General features: G+C 31.6%; 1 protein-coding gene across 1 annotated transcript; it reads left to right on the top strand.

The window, feature by feature from the left end:
• Positions 1-503: 503 nt before the first annotated feature.
• On the top strand, positions 504-11,158 carry LOC145744877 (uncharacterized). Its single transcript, XM_082562842.1, has 26 exons — positions 504-644; positions 995-1,093; positions 1,330-1,370; positions 1,812-1,886; positions 2,190-2,253; positions 2,626-2,700; positions 3,515-3,668; positions 3,733-3,827; positions 3,917-4,035; positions 4,213-4,361; positions 4,651-4,739; positions 5,036-5,152; positions 5,481-5,538; positions 5,608-5,660; positions 5,740-5,904; positions 6,293-6,464; positions 6,643-6,759; positions 6,905-7,098; positions 7,249-7,386; positions 7,467-7,584; positions 7,690-7,856; positions 8,004-9,765; positions 9,834-10,016; positions 10,133-10,193; positions 10,251-10,637; positions 10,727-11,158. The coding sequence occupies exons 2-26, from the start codon at positions 1,001-1,003 to the stop codon at positions 10,728-10,730; spliced, it is 4,650 nt and encodes a 1,549-aa protein (XP_082418968.1). The 5' UTR covers positions 504-644; positions 995-1,000; the 3' UTR covers positions 10,731-11,158.
• Positions 11,159-15,386: the final 4,228 nt, after the last annotated feature.

Below are 15,386 nucleotides of genomic sequence, written 5' to 3'. Positions count from 1 at the left end.
TAAATAAATAAATCTTAGATCACGCAAAGATAATTAAACCACATACTGTTAAGAAGGTACGTTAATAAGTAAGTTTTTTTTGCAATAGCTAATACATTTTTGAGGATAATTATTTATTAGCACAGGATATTTGTAATCCGGCAGTTGGCGCTTGAGAGCAGTAATACGCCTACCTGTTAACGGTTGCTTTGCGGTTTTCAGAATTTCTAAAATTAAACGAAGATGAAATCGTAGTAAGACGTTTTGTCTGTAGTAGAATTGACATTTTAATACGTTATAAGACTTGTGGTTAGGTTTACAACCGAACCTTAATAAGCTGGTATATCTTGTATTGTTAGATTTAACGTGACTGTCAGGTTTAGTTTTTTGTTTTGCAAAGCTTTTAAAAATTAAACTAAATTATCGAACTCTTAAACTAACGTTAAATGTTTAGTTAATCATTTATTCCTAAATTGATAATCTTTTAAATTTCATTGTCAAAACGCTTTTTGTTTTTTTTTGCAGTGAATTTTAAGAATGTTAAAGAACAAACTAAAAAAGAAAAATGGATAATTTCAAAAGTTGAAAATAAACTTATTTGATGAAGAAAAGTTTAAAAGTTGGATTAATTTATTGGATTTTATGAGACTTAAAAGTTATTTATTGTAAGTGTTGTCCTTCTTTAAATTGTTTTTAATCAGTTTTTAAGTAAAGTTGTTTGGCTTATAATTATTAGTTAAAAAAAAACTTGAGGTTTTTTGCAGATTAATGAAATTAAATAAAAACACAAAAATATTACAACAATGCGACGGGAAAAAATGGCAAAATTAATTTAATGATTTAAAACATGCCAAAAGTATTAATGTTTTCATAAAGATTTTAAGTATGTTATGGCATGGTCACCAAACCCAGGATAAATTAAATTAATACCAATTACAAGTAATTAAGTTACTAAATAGATTGTATATTTGTTGAACTTTAAATTTTGACTTTTCACTCAATTTTAATTTTTTAGCTAAAAATGAACAAGGAATTAGAAAAACCCAAGGTTCTGAGGTTGAAAAGTCCGGCAGGGGCAGAATGTGCAACGTATAAATGGCCCCTACCAAAATATGTGAGTTTGATGGTTAAGTTATTTTTAGTTGAAAATTCTATTACATGAAAATGACAATTTATATTTTGTTACAAAAAAATTTTAAGTTAATTTTTCTTCATATCATGACACTTGCAATTCTTTTACTCTATTAAAACTTTTGTTTAAAGTAAATATTTGAAGAATTTTTGTTTACTTTTTCATGTTTTTATTATTATTGTTCTTATTTTGTGTTGATTGAATTTGTTTATTTTCAGGACACTAGAGATGGTGCATTTGAAATCATTGATACCATTAGGTAAGTTAAACTAATTGTAATAAATGTCAGTTAATTTACCTTAAAACTGTAAGTTTTTAACAATGTTTATTTTTGTCGTTTGCTATTTCACATGTTTATCTGATATTCTACATTTTATTTAAGAATTTGTAAATTATTTGCATTAAGTAAAATGCTCGTAAACTTGATGAATGTTTTACTTAAAGTTTGTTTACTTCCCAAGTTAATCATTAATGAACTTTCATAAAATTTTAAATGTTAAGGAAACATCGACTTCTATTCATATATTTAAATGGAATTTATTTTTTATTGTTTACATTCTATTTAATTATTTTAATGTTTGTTTAATAATTTGGGTAAATATTTGGAAAAATTTGTTGAAGAGTTATTGTGGTTGTGGACTCACATTTTATTGGTTAAGAGTTTTTATAGATACTTTAGTTAATGTTTGATTTGTTGCAGATGGGTTTGCAAAGATTATCCTGATCTTGAGATGGCGATGGAAAAACATATTCTTAAAAACTACGACACGACAAAGTAGGTTTGGTTAAAAATTGTTTATATTCAAGCTTAGTGGACAGTATATATATATATGTATGTACAATTCATAGACCTACAAAATAAGTACAAACTGTTGTTAGTGTTGTACAGAAGTTATCATGGGAAAATATTAGTTACCACTATTTAATGATAATCAAAATCCAGTTTGTAGGGTTGACTGTTGACTAGTTATTAAAACAATGTAACTAAAATAAAATTGAATATCCTTTTAAATTATTGTTTATAACCTTTTTAGTTTATTTTTATAATATAACGCTTAAATTTTATTTTTATTGAAAGATATGAGAGCATGAATGAGTTGTGCAACAAGTACAATCGAGCGATCGAATCCATTCTCCAACTGGTGAGAAAATATTTACAATATTTGTTTAAATTATTTATGAAATATTTCAATAAAATCAATAAGTTTGTTGACTCGGGCTATTTTAACCAAATTTGTTTTTATTTATAATCTTATCACAAGTAAGTTATAGTAATGATGTTGTTCGTTGTATTTACTTTTCAAATCTAAACATAAACAAAATGTTTTACAACTAATGTTATGGTTTGAAATATTTTACAATAAAATTAAACTTTTACATAAATTAGGTCTTTTTTTGCACAACTTAAGGCTTAAGTGGTATAATGTATTTAGATTTTCACTATTACTGTATTTAAGTTGGTAGTATTGTAAAGTTAATGCTTAGTAGTTATGCTAATTAACATTTATTTGTAGTGGCAAGGGACAAGTAAATCAGCTTTACTGCAAACCCAACCTTCATGTGGACTCCTTAAGCATATCATGCAACAGGTAAGCTTACCTTCAACAATATAGTTGTGTTATTATATCTTATTTTGTCCATAATATGCTTAATTTTAACTCTTTTCTTTTGGGGTAATTTGTAGGATATTGTATTTGCCTTTCTTTTATGTATTGTATATATATAATATAATTTTTTTAACTCTATTTTGTTATTTTTTTGCCATAATTTATCTGGTGACAATTCATTCAACTTTGTAACCTGATATTCTAGGAAATTGTTTCTTATTCATTTCCCCCTCTTTTTTGTGGTTGTTTGAAGCTTGTTTGGAATTCAGTGTTTTTCATTCTTTGTTTAATTTGTTTGTTATTTAAGTTAGGGTACAACATAATTTATAATCTACTTTAATCTTGTTTTAAATATATCTAAATTTTGTAATATTAAATTTGTATAACTTTAAATTTCAAAGTAATTCGATCCATATGGTTTCTGTATTTCAATTTAATTCATTTTATTGGAAACCATTGCAGTTCTGCAAGCATATAAGAATGGCCGACAGTGTGGTGTAGTAGTAAGAACACTTGCTACACCACCATGAAGTCGTGGGTCTGATTCCCACTGCTCTCATGATGTAGCACCCTTAAGTAAGGCACTATAAACGGGTATAAACTCCTGCTAAGTCAACACTTAATCAGCAACATAATTATCAGGCAATCATAATCTATAATATCCCAAACTACCACAGGCAACTCAAGACTGGGTCAGAGTAACTGATGTTACTCTATGTTTAAGTCGTGCATTCGACTTTCCCACATCGAGGATAAAGATATATACAAAAAAATGATATCTCTTTATTGCTTTTAGGTTTACAACCACAGCGTTCTTGAACCAGAAAAGTTAAACCAATACGAACCATTTTCACCTGAAGTTTATGGGGAGACCTCGTTTGATCTGGTTCAACAAATGTTGGAGGAACTTAAACTCACCGAGGACGACGTTTTTCTAGATCTTGGGAGTGGTAAGTAAAACATTTTGTAGAAATTTTTTTTTTTTTTAAACTTAAATATTTTATTTATTTTAAGGTGTGGGTCAAGTTGTTCTGCAAGTGGCTGCGGCATCTCCGTGCCGCTTGTGCCACGGAATAGAAAAAGCCCCACTTCCCGGCAAGTATTCACAAGTAAGTGAAAACTCTTGTTCTGATATAAAAATAAATTTAAAATGATTTTGTGAGGTAGAATTTACAAATTTTTTGTTTATTCTTAAAAGCACATGGACAAAGAGTTCAAGAAATGGATGAAATGGTACGGGAAAAAGTATCGACCATATCAACTTAAAGTCGGGGACTTTCTTGACGATGAATTCAAATCACGCATCGCCGGAGCCTCGTAAGTTTATTTAATGGAAACCCTGTTTTAGGGGCAAATTTTAAACTCCTTTTTGTCCCCTTTTTTACAACATAAAAAATAAGTAATTTGATATTGTGCTACTTTTTATTGTTCAAACTTTGATTTTTTGTTGCCATTTTTCAACCTTTTTATTATCAAAATAACTCTATATCACAGGGTTATATTTGTAAACAATTATGCTTTTGGTCCGGAGGTTGATCATCAATTAAAGTTGAGGTTCGCCAACTTAAAGGAGGGATGCAGGATCGTCTCCTCCAAAGCTTTTGCTCCCGTCAACTTCCGGATTACTGATCGCAATCTTTCAGGTTTGATTCCCAGTGTTAATATTCTAAAGTTTTGTACATCTTACTTGTTGGTTGTGATGTTTTCTTAGGTTTAGTTTTATACACATAAAGTTTTATTTCAAGCTATAATTCATGTTGTTATATGGATAGATTAGTTGCTTAGTTGCTGTGTTATAATAAACCAAACCCTTAGTTTTACTAATTGTTTTATATTTTGCTGTTGTGTAAAGTTCAGGGTATCTTAATTTATTGTTACCCTTTTTGTAAGAATTTCTTTAATTTTTTTATTGATTAAATTGTTGTTGTTTAGATATTGGAACAATTCTTAAAGTTTCGGTTCTATCTCCTCTCAGAGGTTCAGTCTCGTGGACTCCGAACCCAGTCACATACTACTTACAGGTTTGTTTCACTTTTAAACTTTTTTTTCGTGTGTATCTTTTACCCTTTATGTGGGAAGGTCAAAAACATAGAGTATACTTCGACCCAGTCTCGAGTTGCCTCTGGCTAGTTTGGGTTGATGATTAAGTGTTGGCTCAGCTGGAGTTCAAACAGTTTATAGCGCCTTACTCAAGGGCGCTACAGCATGAGCTCAGTGGAGATTGAACCCACAACCTCATGGTGGTGTAGCAAGTGTTCTTACCGCTATAGCATGCCGCCAATAACTGAAGCTTTACTTTATTTTTAATGTTTAATAGATCGTGGATCGAACGATGCTGGAACGATATTTCCTCGCACAAAAAGATCCAAAATTAAAAGAAGAAATTGAGATGGAGAACAGGAGGTCAAAGGAAAGTTCGCCAGCTGTTAAAATGGTAGGCACTTTTTTATCTGCTGTTAAAATGGTAGGCACTTTTTATCTGCTGTTAAAATGGTAGGCACTTTTTATCTGCTGAAAAAATGGTAGGCACTTTTTATCTGCTGTTAAAATGGTAGGCACTTTTTTACTTGGTGTTAAATAGGTAGGCACTTTTTATCTGCTGATAAAATGGTAGGCACTTTTTATTTTTTTAATGAAGTTGACACTATTTATTGAGGTAGGGTCGTTATATACTTAATTGTAAATTGTTGGTTTATTTTTAGGATGTTGATTTTGATTCTAATTATTTAAACGTTAAATTAAAACCGAGTTATTTATTTTAGTTAACTGGAATCAAATCGGAGTTCATCGAAGGAAAAGAAAACACGAGACCAACAACAGGTTTGTTGCAACTTTAAACTTAACTTTTAATCAATTTAATCTCAACCTTTAAACTTTAAATATTTTTAGTCATCAAAGAGAGGAGTTCACCAGGAGTTAAGAAATTAAACGGATTCAGAAAAGTAAAAAAATTTAAAATATTTTGTGAAATTGTAAAAATAATTAAAATAATAAACAACAATAAATTGTTTAACTTCCCAGCCTGACTCGACTTGTGTTTCACGATCTTCAACTCCATGTTCTGTGACATCATCAAGTATGACATCATCGGTTGTCAGGGCAACAAGTAGTGAGGAGGACTCGGAGGATGAAGATTTTGTGGTGAAGAGGAGGAGGAAGAATAATGGGAAAAGCAGGAAGAAAAAGGTTTAAAAATTTGAAATTTAGTTTGAATATTTTTCCTGTTTTCGATTTTAATAAAAAAATCTATTTAAGTTAATTTCACTAGTTTAGAGCCTCCTCTTATGGTTGATTTTTTTAAATATAATATGGTCGCAACTTTCAACCAATATTTGTCTGTGATAATTTACCCATGCACCACAAGAGACAGTTTCATTTATCTTTTAGGCTTATAAATTGAACACATACATAAATATATCATTCAGTAAGCCTCATTATATATAAATTGTTGTCATTTTTTTGTCTTATTTTTAGATTTAAATTTATTAATATTTTTTTCTTATAAACAAATCTTATAAAGTGTATATAAAGTATTGTTTGTTGACTTAACACTAAACTCTTTAATTTTCTTAAGGATTTGGATCCTAATGACCTAAAAGTGAAAAGACAACGAAGAAGCAACCGGAAACCTGCTCCAAAGCGATCGAGATCTCCGAACAACATCACCAACAAAGAAGGAAAACGAACGAAAATGTCTGATGCTATTCAGTTCCTCCACGACAAAACTGTCGGCAGTGATGTCCGGGGTAAGTACTTTTTGGGTAAACACTTTACAAATTTTAAGTGGACACTTTAAATATCTGGGTAAACACTTTAAACATTTGGGTAGACACTTCAAATAACTAATTTTTAATAAATAAACGTTTTTTAGAAAGTTAACTTTTTCGTTGAGGCAATTTTTATTTTTGTTGTAACCCCCTTTAGACCCGGGTGAATATGTGAACGTTGCTGACCTCAGTCATCCCATAATCACAGCACCCCCTAACACCTTTGCCCCAGCTTTCAAAGACAAACAACTTTATGCTCTCGACTTCATGTTTGGTAAGTTTTGTTCAAAATTTCTTTTTTCCTTTATTAAATATAAAATTTAATTTAAAAATGGAATTTGTGCATTTTTTGTTAAAACACACCTTTTTTTATGTACCCAACAGATGTTAATTTGTTTTAAATTTCTTTTTTTTTTTAGAAAAATGGAAGATGCGAGTTTTAAGATTAATGTGCGACTCTGTTGACAATGTTTTTACAAAGAGGTTACAAACTCAAATCCAGTCAGTACAGAATAATGAGGATAAACTGAAAACCCAACTTCATCTTCTTCATGTCGATGTTACAAAGTTAACGGATGACTGCACAGCCCTCGCTCAAGCACGACTTAACGAGGTCCAAAAATTAAATTTTAATTAAATTTTTTTTCTTTTTTTGAAAAACAAAAAATTACCAAAATTTATTTATATTTTTTATTAAAATTTAAGCATTTTTTAGATAATTGAAACCATTGAATTAAAATTTAAAATCATTTTTTTCCACCAGGTTCAAACTGAGAACAGTGATCCGAGTGTATTATATTCATTCATCACAGCCGAGCATGCTCGCAAGCAGAACTTACAATCCGAACTTCAACATATTTACCTCAACCTTAAAGCTTTGCAGAAAGAAAATAACTTCTTGGTGAGTTGAACAAACTTATATTTGGTTAAATAAAGTTAATTACTTTTTTGTTAATGTTAACTAAATTGTTTTGCTTTTAGCTCGAGGGAAAGCCCCTGAAGGGAGATCCCCATTGTAGGTACAGTAGCGAGGATCGAACAAATAATCTGTTGAGGGACGCTTTGTTGGTGTTGGAACGACATAATGAGAAAAGTTTTGGTAAAAAAAATGTTTTATTTTAGAATTCTTGTCTTGTACATTATAAAATTTTTTTTTTATTTTTGAGTTAAAATACAATTTTTTTTTTTAAATAATTTTTCTCAGGTACCCCTGCTTCTCACAGTTCAGTTTATTTATCTTCATTATTTCCTGGAGGTCACCACTACATGGCCCCTATGACCTCTACCTCTGACCCCATTAGAACTACCTCAGATCAAGGTCAAACTAAACACGAAAAACTTCCGACTGAAGCAATGGAAATTGTGCAACAGGTGATCAACATTTTTAAAAATTATTTTATTTTTTAAAAAGTAATTGAATTTATTTTAGGAATGTCATTACTTTTATATAAAACATTAAAACTTTTAAATAAATCTAAACTATTAAGAACATGGTTTCTAAAAAATCTTTTTTTTCAGGTTTTGCATAATTATCGAGAAGAAATGCATGGCTCAAAACCATCCAAGCGTAAAAAAGTAAAAGTTCATGACCCCTCTGAGTTCTCCCCCGTAACCCCCCCTGACACCCCTGCTGTGCCACTCAACAGTGGCACCAAGCCACAGGTCACAAGTCCGTCACAACCCCAACACTTCAACATACAGAGTTTGGTTTACAAAGGAAATGGTTCGCCGATCAGACAAAGTCCAAAAGAGAACAACCACCTAGCAACCAACCACATGGCAACTGGTCACCTAGCAACCAATCCCATGGCAACTGGTCACCTAGCAACAAATCACATGCCAACTGGTCACTTAGCAACCAATCATCTAGCAACCATGCAAACAAACTCATTAACCAAAACACCAATTATTTACCAACAAAATGCGCACCATATAAACCAACCAAGACATCCAATAAGACAACAAAATGTGGCACCAAACAACCATCAAAATTTGGCACCAAACAACCATCAAAATTTGGCTCCGAACCATCCAACAACAACCAACCTAAAACTCGACAAACCGATCAAAAGTGAACACTTTGCTGTGCCTTGCCCCAGCACTGGGGGATTCCCTTCCAATGCTTTCCCCTCTTACCCCAGACCACCGGGTGCTGCGGGGTTTGCATCGCCGGGGTTGAACCAGATTAGCAACCAACCCTCTGTGACATCACTATACCCCCATATTCATACCCCGAGTATGGGTCGAGGGTTAATGATGTCAGCATTGTCGATGATCCACCCAGTTTCAACAACACAAAATTCAAACTTCCCACTTCAAGTTCAAATCCCAGACCAGGCAACCAAAATTTCAAAACCAAATTTTTCCCCCTTAACTCCCACGACTGAGGTGGCATTTGGGGCAAAAACAATTGAATTCGAAAAGTCCCCCAAAACCCCACTAGAAATGGGGGTTAAACCAGTGGATAGTTCTCCAATTCGAGCTCTCAAGTTCAACTCTCCACGACCTTCATTTGACTCTGCCACCGATTCTGCCCCTGAGAGTGACCTTCACCGATCTCCGAAGAAAAAGGAAGGTCATTTGGTAAATGGTCATGGATCAATTACCAAGGGTTCACTAGGTCAAAGGTCACAGGACAAAAGGTCGCCTAACAATGTCTCTCAGTTCCAAGGGTTTACTAAGGACAAGCTCGAAAGTGCACAAAGCCATTTAATGCTAAATCAAGGTCAAGTTCACTCTGATAAAGTTAAAGAAGCCAATGAAAAAGGTCAAGAGGTCGGTGGAAAAGATTTAAAAGGCCAAGGTCAATCTTTGAAAATCAACGAACAAACGTCAGTGACCAAAGACCAGCATCCAGAGGTCAAAGGTCAACCTCAGGAGGGTAAATGTGGTGAGGTCAAACCCACCAAACCTTGTCCGACCCTGACCACTCCAAGTGAGGTCATGAACCCAACAACAACCATCCCAGGGTTACCAACTTTGGTGAAAAGACCAGATCTGGTTCCAGTCAAACAGGTTGAGGATAAAATCAAAAATCAGCCACTTGAAGAGCCAGAGAGTCCTGAAGATGTCGGGTTGGTGATCGACGAAGAAGCGGTAACAAAAATTGAGGATAAACTAACCCCAGCGTTGCCAACAAATTCTCCTGTGTCAGCGTTACCAACAAATTCTTCGTCGCCGAGTATGGTTGCTAAAGAAAAGGTCTCCACGGCATTGGTTGTCGAGTATCCGAGGACAAAGAAACAACTTGCACGACAACAAAGACCGAAGATTGTGACAAGTTTGTGAAAATTTAATTTTTTTTTAGAAAAGAATTAGAATCGAAATAATTTTTCGAATTTTTTTTAGATTCTCCTGGTTCAAGTTCGAGTTTCGACGATTCAAAACTTCTCTCCCCCAGCTGTGGTTCAACACCTAGTGGTCAAAATAATGAGGATAAACTTGAGAGGGGTTGCTCAGGAGAAATGGTAGTAGGTCAAAAAATCGAGACAACTGAGACATCGAGTGCTGAAAAGAAAGCTGATGAACAAGGTTTTTTATTTTGTAATTTTAATTAAATTTAAAGTAGTTCAAACTTTAAATAATGACTTTTAAATATTTATATTTAAACTAAATTTATTTAAATATATTTTAAATTTAATTTTTAGATGAATTGCAGTCAAATCCAATCCCAACGATTTCTTCAAATAATCCCCAGAAAAACAAAAAGTAAGTTTAAACAAATTAATAAAAAATAAACTTTGAAATTTTAAATTTCTCATTCAGAGATTGGAACAAACGTAAACCTTCGTGGGAGAATAATTGCTTCAACAAATTTCAACACAAACGCGATCAACAACAACAATATCTACAACAACAACAATCTATACAACAACAAACATGGTCTCAACAGTGGGGAACCACCCAGGGGTATTTCCCACCAGGGTATTACCCCAACCAAACCCAACAACAACAACAACAACAGCAGCAGCAACAATTTCCGTTCACTCAGGCCCCTTATACTGGGTTCCCGACCCAATTTTACCCATCTGGGTTTAACCTGAAACCCCCTCTACCTTCCTCCCCGAACCCCCCTCCACCCCCGCCCCCTGGGGTGTCACAATGGACAGGAAATGTTGCGGCCAATCAGGATCAAACTAGACCACCAATCAGGTAACAATAATTTTAGAATTTTTTTTTTTTTTTTTTTTTTAAACTTGGCTTAACTGAAGTTACTAACACATGTTTAATTCTTTTTTAAGTTAAATTGAAGAAAAATCAAGAAAGTTTTGAAACTAAAAATATGCAAGATGCATAACATGAGACCTCTGCATTTAGACAAAATTATTTTGAAATTTAAAACAAATACGAAATTCTGTTGAAGTGCAATTTCATATCAAAAAGTTTTTTGCAAATTTAAATTTATTTTTGTTAACAAATTTCTTTAGGAATCTTTAGAAAATTAGAATTATTTAGAATTTTATGTCATTGCCTTACTCATGAGCCTTTTAGAAAATACTTCGATTTCTTTTTTCTATCTTTTTAATGTTTCTATCAAAACTAAAAATTACAAAAATATTTTGTTAAAACTTTTAAACTATTTTTAGTAATTCAAAATCCCCAAATTTGTTTGTTTTTTTAATTGAGTTTTATGTTTTTATTTATCCTATGGAGAGGTGTATAAGTTTAAAGGATTTGTGATATTCTAGATTGTAGTACAAAATTAAAACATTTTCAGGAATGTGTAAATAAAAAACTCTTCAAATTCGTTTTTTTGCGGAAATTGTTTTGCTAGATTTTCACTTTTTAAAAAGCTTAAACTGTTATAAATGCTAACTAACTTTTGTTCTCTAAAATCTCAAAGATTTTTTTTATTAACGTTAGTGACGTTTACTTAAATTATTTATTTTATTAAACTGGTCTTACATCGAGGATAAACTTAATTATGACGCGTTTAGTCTCACATCAGCCTCGTATGTAACTACCCATTTGTTGCTAGGAAACGTACGCGAAAGTCAATTCAGATCTCATTAATTAGCAATTAGTAGTTTAGATTTATTGAATTTGTCGCAGAACTAGTTTTCTTTAACGTTAACTGGTATATGTGAACCAGTTGGTTCAATTTCTTGTTGTTAATTTAGTTTTTGTTGGTTTAGGCTTGTGAGCTACCTTTTAGTCTACTTAGCTTAGCAAAAAAAGGTATTCTTTCAACAGTTCAATAACAAATATTAATTGACGAAAAAAATTATAAATTTTGTATTAAGGGAATATCCAAAGGTGTTTTAAAGGAAAATATTTTATTTCATTTACTTTAGTAAAACAATGGCTACAGAAGTTGAGATTATTGAACAACTTAAACAAATTTGTGACAGAAATGGAAAAGAAAAATTTCCTAAACAATCTGCAAAAGTTTTTCATAAACTTGGTTTAATTTACAAAACTGAAGGTTTACAACAGGCTGACAAAATTAAATTAATTCAAAGTGCAGCTTTACTAAATGCAGCTATTGTTAGAAAACCTGAAAATGTGGAAGAAATTACACAAGATCTTCGTCAATTTTGCTCTGAATTACTTAAATTTGCAAATGCAGCAAACCAAGAAGCAGATTTGAATTTATACTCCAAAACAATAGCAACCTTTGTTGTAGAAATGAGAAACAAGGTTAATAATATACTCAAAAACATTTCTCAGATTCCTGAAGGCATATCTTATGAGAAATTTACTAAACTCAAAAGTGAAAAAGTTGAGGCTATAAGCAACCTGCAGAATAATATAAGTAGAGATTATACAAAGATTATGAAACGCCTTGCTGGGTTTTGTGAAGAAATATTGGGAAATCCCCTATGTGAATATACTTTAGTGGGACTTGGATCACTTTCAAGAAGGGAAATAACTCCTTACTCTGATTTTGAAAATGTCATAGTTTTGGATGACAAAGTTGAAGATATGCCAGTAAAGGATCAGGAAAAAATAAAGAAATACTTCAGATGGTTTGCTGTGGTCTTTCAAATTATTTTAATTAATCTTGGAGAAACAAATATTTCTAGAGTTCAAATTCCAAGTTTGAACGGTGGAGAACCAACTAAATTAAAATTTTATGATGCTGTTACACCCCTTGGCATTTCCTTTGATGGAATGATGCCACATGCTTGTAAATTTCCATTAGGAAGACAAGTTGAAACAGAAAGCAAACCATTTACACTTGAACTAATTCAAACTGTTAGCAAAATGGCAAGTCTTGTTGGGTCAGATGAAGATACAAAGAATGGTTACCACTTGGCTGATATGTTGATGACGCCATGTTTTGTTGCTGGAAATCAACAAATTTATTATCAATTTCAAGAATGTATTAATATGGAAATAAATTCGCTGAATTTAAGTAAGTTTCAATTAGCGCTTGAGGGTCAAATTATTGAAAATAAAATAGATTTTCACATGGTTGCACAACTACACCATTTTCATATGCAAAAAAAAGTCAACATAAAAAGATTGGTTTACAGAAGCTCAACTTTATTTGTTTCAGCAATTGGAAAAATTCATGGCATTAAAGAACCTTGTTGCTTTGACATTCTAGAAATTCTTGTTCAAGAAAATAAATTAACTGAAGAATTTGGTTGTAATCTCAAATTTGCCATCGCTGTTGCATGTGAGATGAGATTAAGAGTTTACATGGTTAGTTAATCTCAGGATGATATGGTTGAAGAATCGGAGTTTGGAGGCGAATTTGTAGCTAAAACTACAGGAATTGGAAGCTTTGCAGGGTATTTGCAAACGATTACTCAGTTTCAAGAAAGCATATTTGAAGTTGATAAAATAACAAAACCTGTTGTACTTTCACTTCCATTACTCTGCTATGTCATGCAAGACCAAATAAATACTGTACAACAGTCAAAAAACAAGGACGAAGATCACTCTTATCCTATAATTTCTAGTAAAAGTTTTTTATATTGGTTAGGAAGGATAAAATTTATAGGTGGTAAATATAAAGAAGCAATATCTGATTTCCAAACCTCATTTAAAGTTGATGATCCAACTATATGCAGTGATGTTGCTGATCATCATTACCACATTGGAATGTGCAAATATGAACTTGAACAATATAAAGAAGCAATGCTGGATTTTCAAACCTCACTTAAAATTTGCCCGCTAAACAATAACAATCCAACTGAAAGCAAGGAAGTTGCTAGTTGTTACCAAGAATTGGAATTATTTGAGGTTATGCTCAGTCATATTAACAAAGTAATAAATAATGCCTATAAATTTCTTACAATTCATCAACAAATTGATAAGGATTCAACTGAGAGCAGTAATGATTATTCCCATCTGGATTTAATTGGACAAGGCCTTGATATGCTCCATAAGTATAAAGAAGAATTTTTAGAATATCAAACTCTCCTAAATACTTTAAAAAAAAATTCTGAGTTTTCAAAGAGCGGTGATGCTAGTTGTTATATTTATATTGGAAAATGCAAATATCAGCTCAGTCAATTTGAAAAAGCGTTATCTGATCTTCAAACTTCACTTGAAATCTACCAACAAATTGATGACAATCCAACTAAGAACAGTGATGTTGCTAATTGTTATTATTGGATTGGATTGTGCAAAAATAATCTCGGTCAATATAAAGAAGCGTTATCCGATCTTCAAACTTCACTTGAAATCTACCAACAAATTGATGACAATCCAACTAAGAACAGTCATGTTGCTAACGATTATTATGAAATTGGATTTTGCAAATATGAGCTCGGTCAATATAAAGAAGCATTATCTGATTTCCAAACTTCACTTAAAATCCACCAACAAATTGATGACAATCCAACTAAGAGCAGTCATGTTGCTAATCGTCATTATTGGAGTGGATTTTGTGAATATCAGCTAGGTCAATATAAAGAAGCATTATCTGAATTCCAAACTTCACTTGAAATCTACCAACAAATTGGTGACAATCCAACTAAGAACAATATTGTTGCTAATTGTCATTTTTGCATTGGAAAGTGCAAATATAAGCTCGGTCATTATAAAGAAGCATTATCTGATCTCCAAACTTCACTTGAAATCCACCAAAAAATTGGTCATAATTTAACTAAAAGCAGGAAAATATCTATATATTGTCATTATTTAATTGGAAATTGCAAATTTAAGCTTGGTCAATACAAGAAGCCATACTTGATGTTCAAACTTCACTCAAAATTATTCAACAAACTGATAATCCAGCTCTCAGAAAGGAAGTTGCTGAGTGTCATAGGCTGATTAAAACATGTGAAATTACGCCCTTTATAATACAATTTGTGGTTAAGAAACTTTAAGTTTTTTTTGTTATTGTTAAGCTTTGGAGTAGCAAAAATTGACAATAGGAAAAAATGGAATTAAATTTAAAATTGCTATGATGATATGTTGTTAACATTTTTGTGTATAATTTTAACATTTTAACTCAAGGCTACTTAGAATACAAAATACCAGATTGTTTTTAATTAATTTATAATTTTTATAAACCTTATTATTTTCTTCTCAATTCATTTACAGAAAATTAGATATTTGTAATTTGATTTTCTGAAATGTTTATTAGGGCTTTAATAAGTTCCTAGGTTTCTTTTCTATTACTGAGATTGGGTTTCTTTTAAAATGTTGTAATTGAAACATTCTCCTTTTAAATGATGTAATTGGATATTCAAATTTACTTCACGTGTCTTACTTTCATTTGTAAATATGGTTTAGATTTTTATAAAAAAACATGTAACAATAATTAACTTTACAATTTTAAATGTTTTTTATAGGTTTTATTGTATAGAAAAAGGACATAAAAATGATTAAAATATATTGTATTTTTTATCTATATCAATGTTGATAACTATAACTACATATTTGTGTTAAAATAAAAAACGTTTTAAAATAGTTGTTTAAATGACCAAAGAATATACAGTA

The sequence above is a fragment of the Corella eumyota genome, chromosome 3 (genome assembly GCF_963082875.1).
Source record: "Corella eumyota chromosome 3, kaCorEumy4.1, whole genome shotgun sequence".
NCBI classification, from domain to species: domain Eukaryota; kingdom Metazoa; phylum Chordata; class Ascidiacea; order Phlebobranchia; family Corellidae; genus Corella; species Corella eumyota.
Note: the sequence above shows the minus strand (reverse complement) of the source record. Positions and strands in the feature narration are given on the sequence as shown.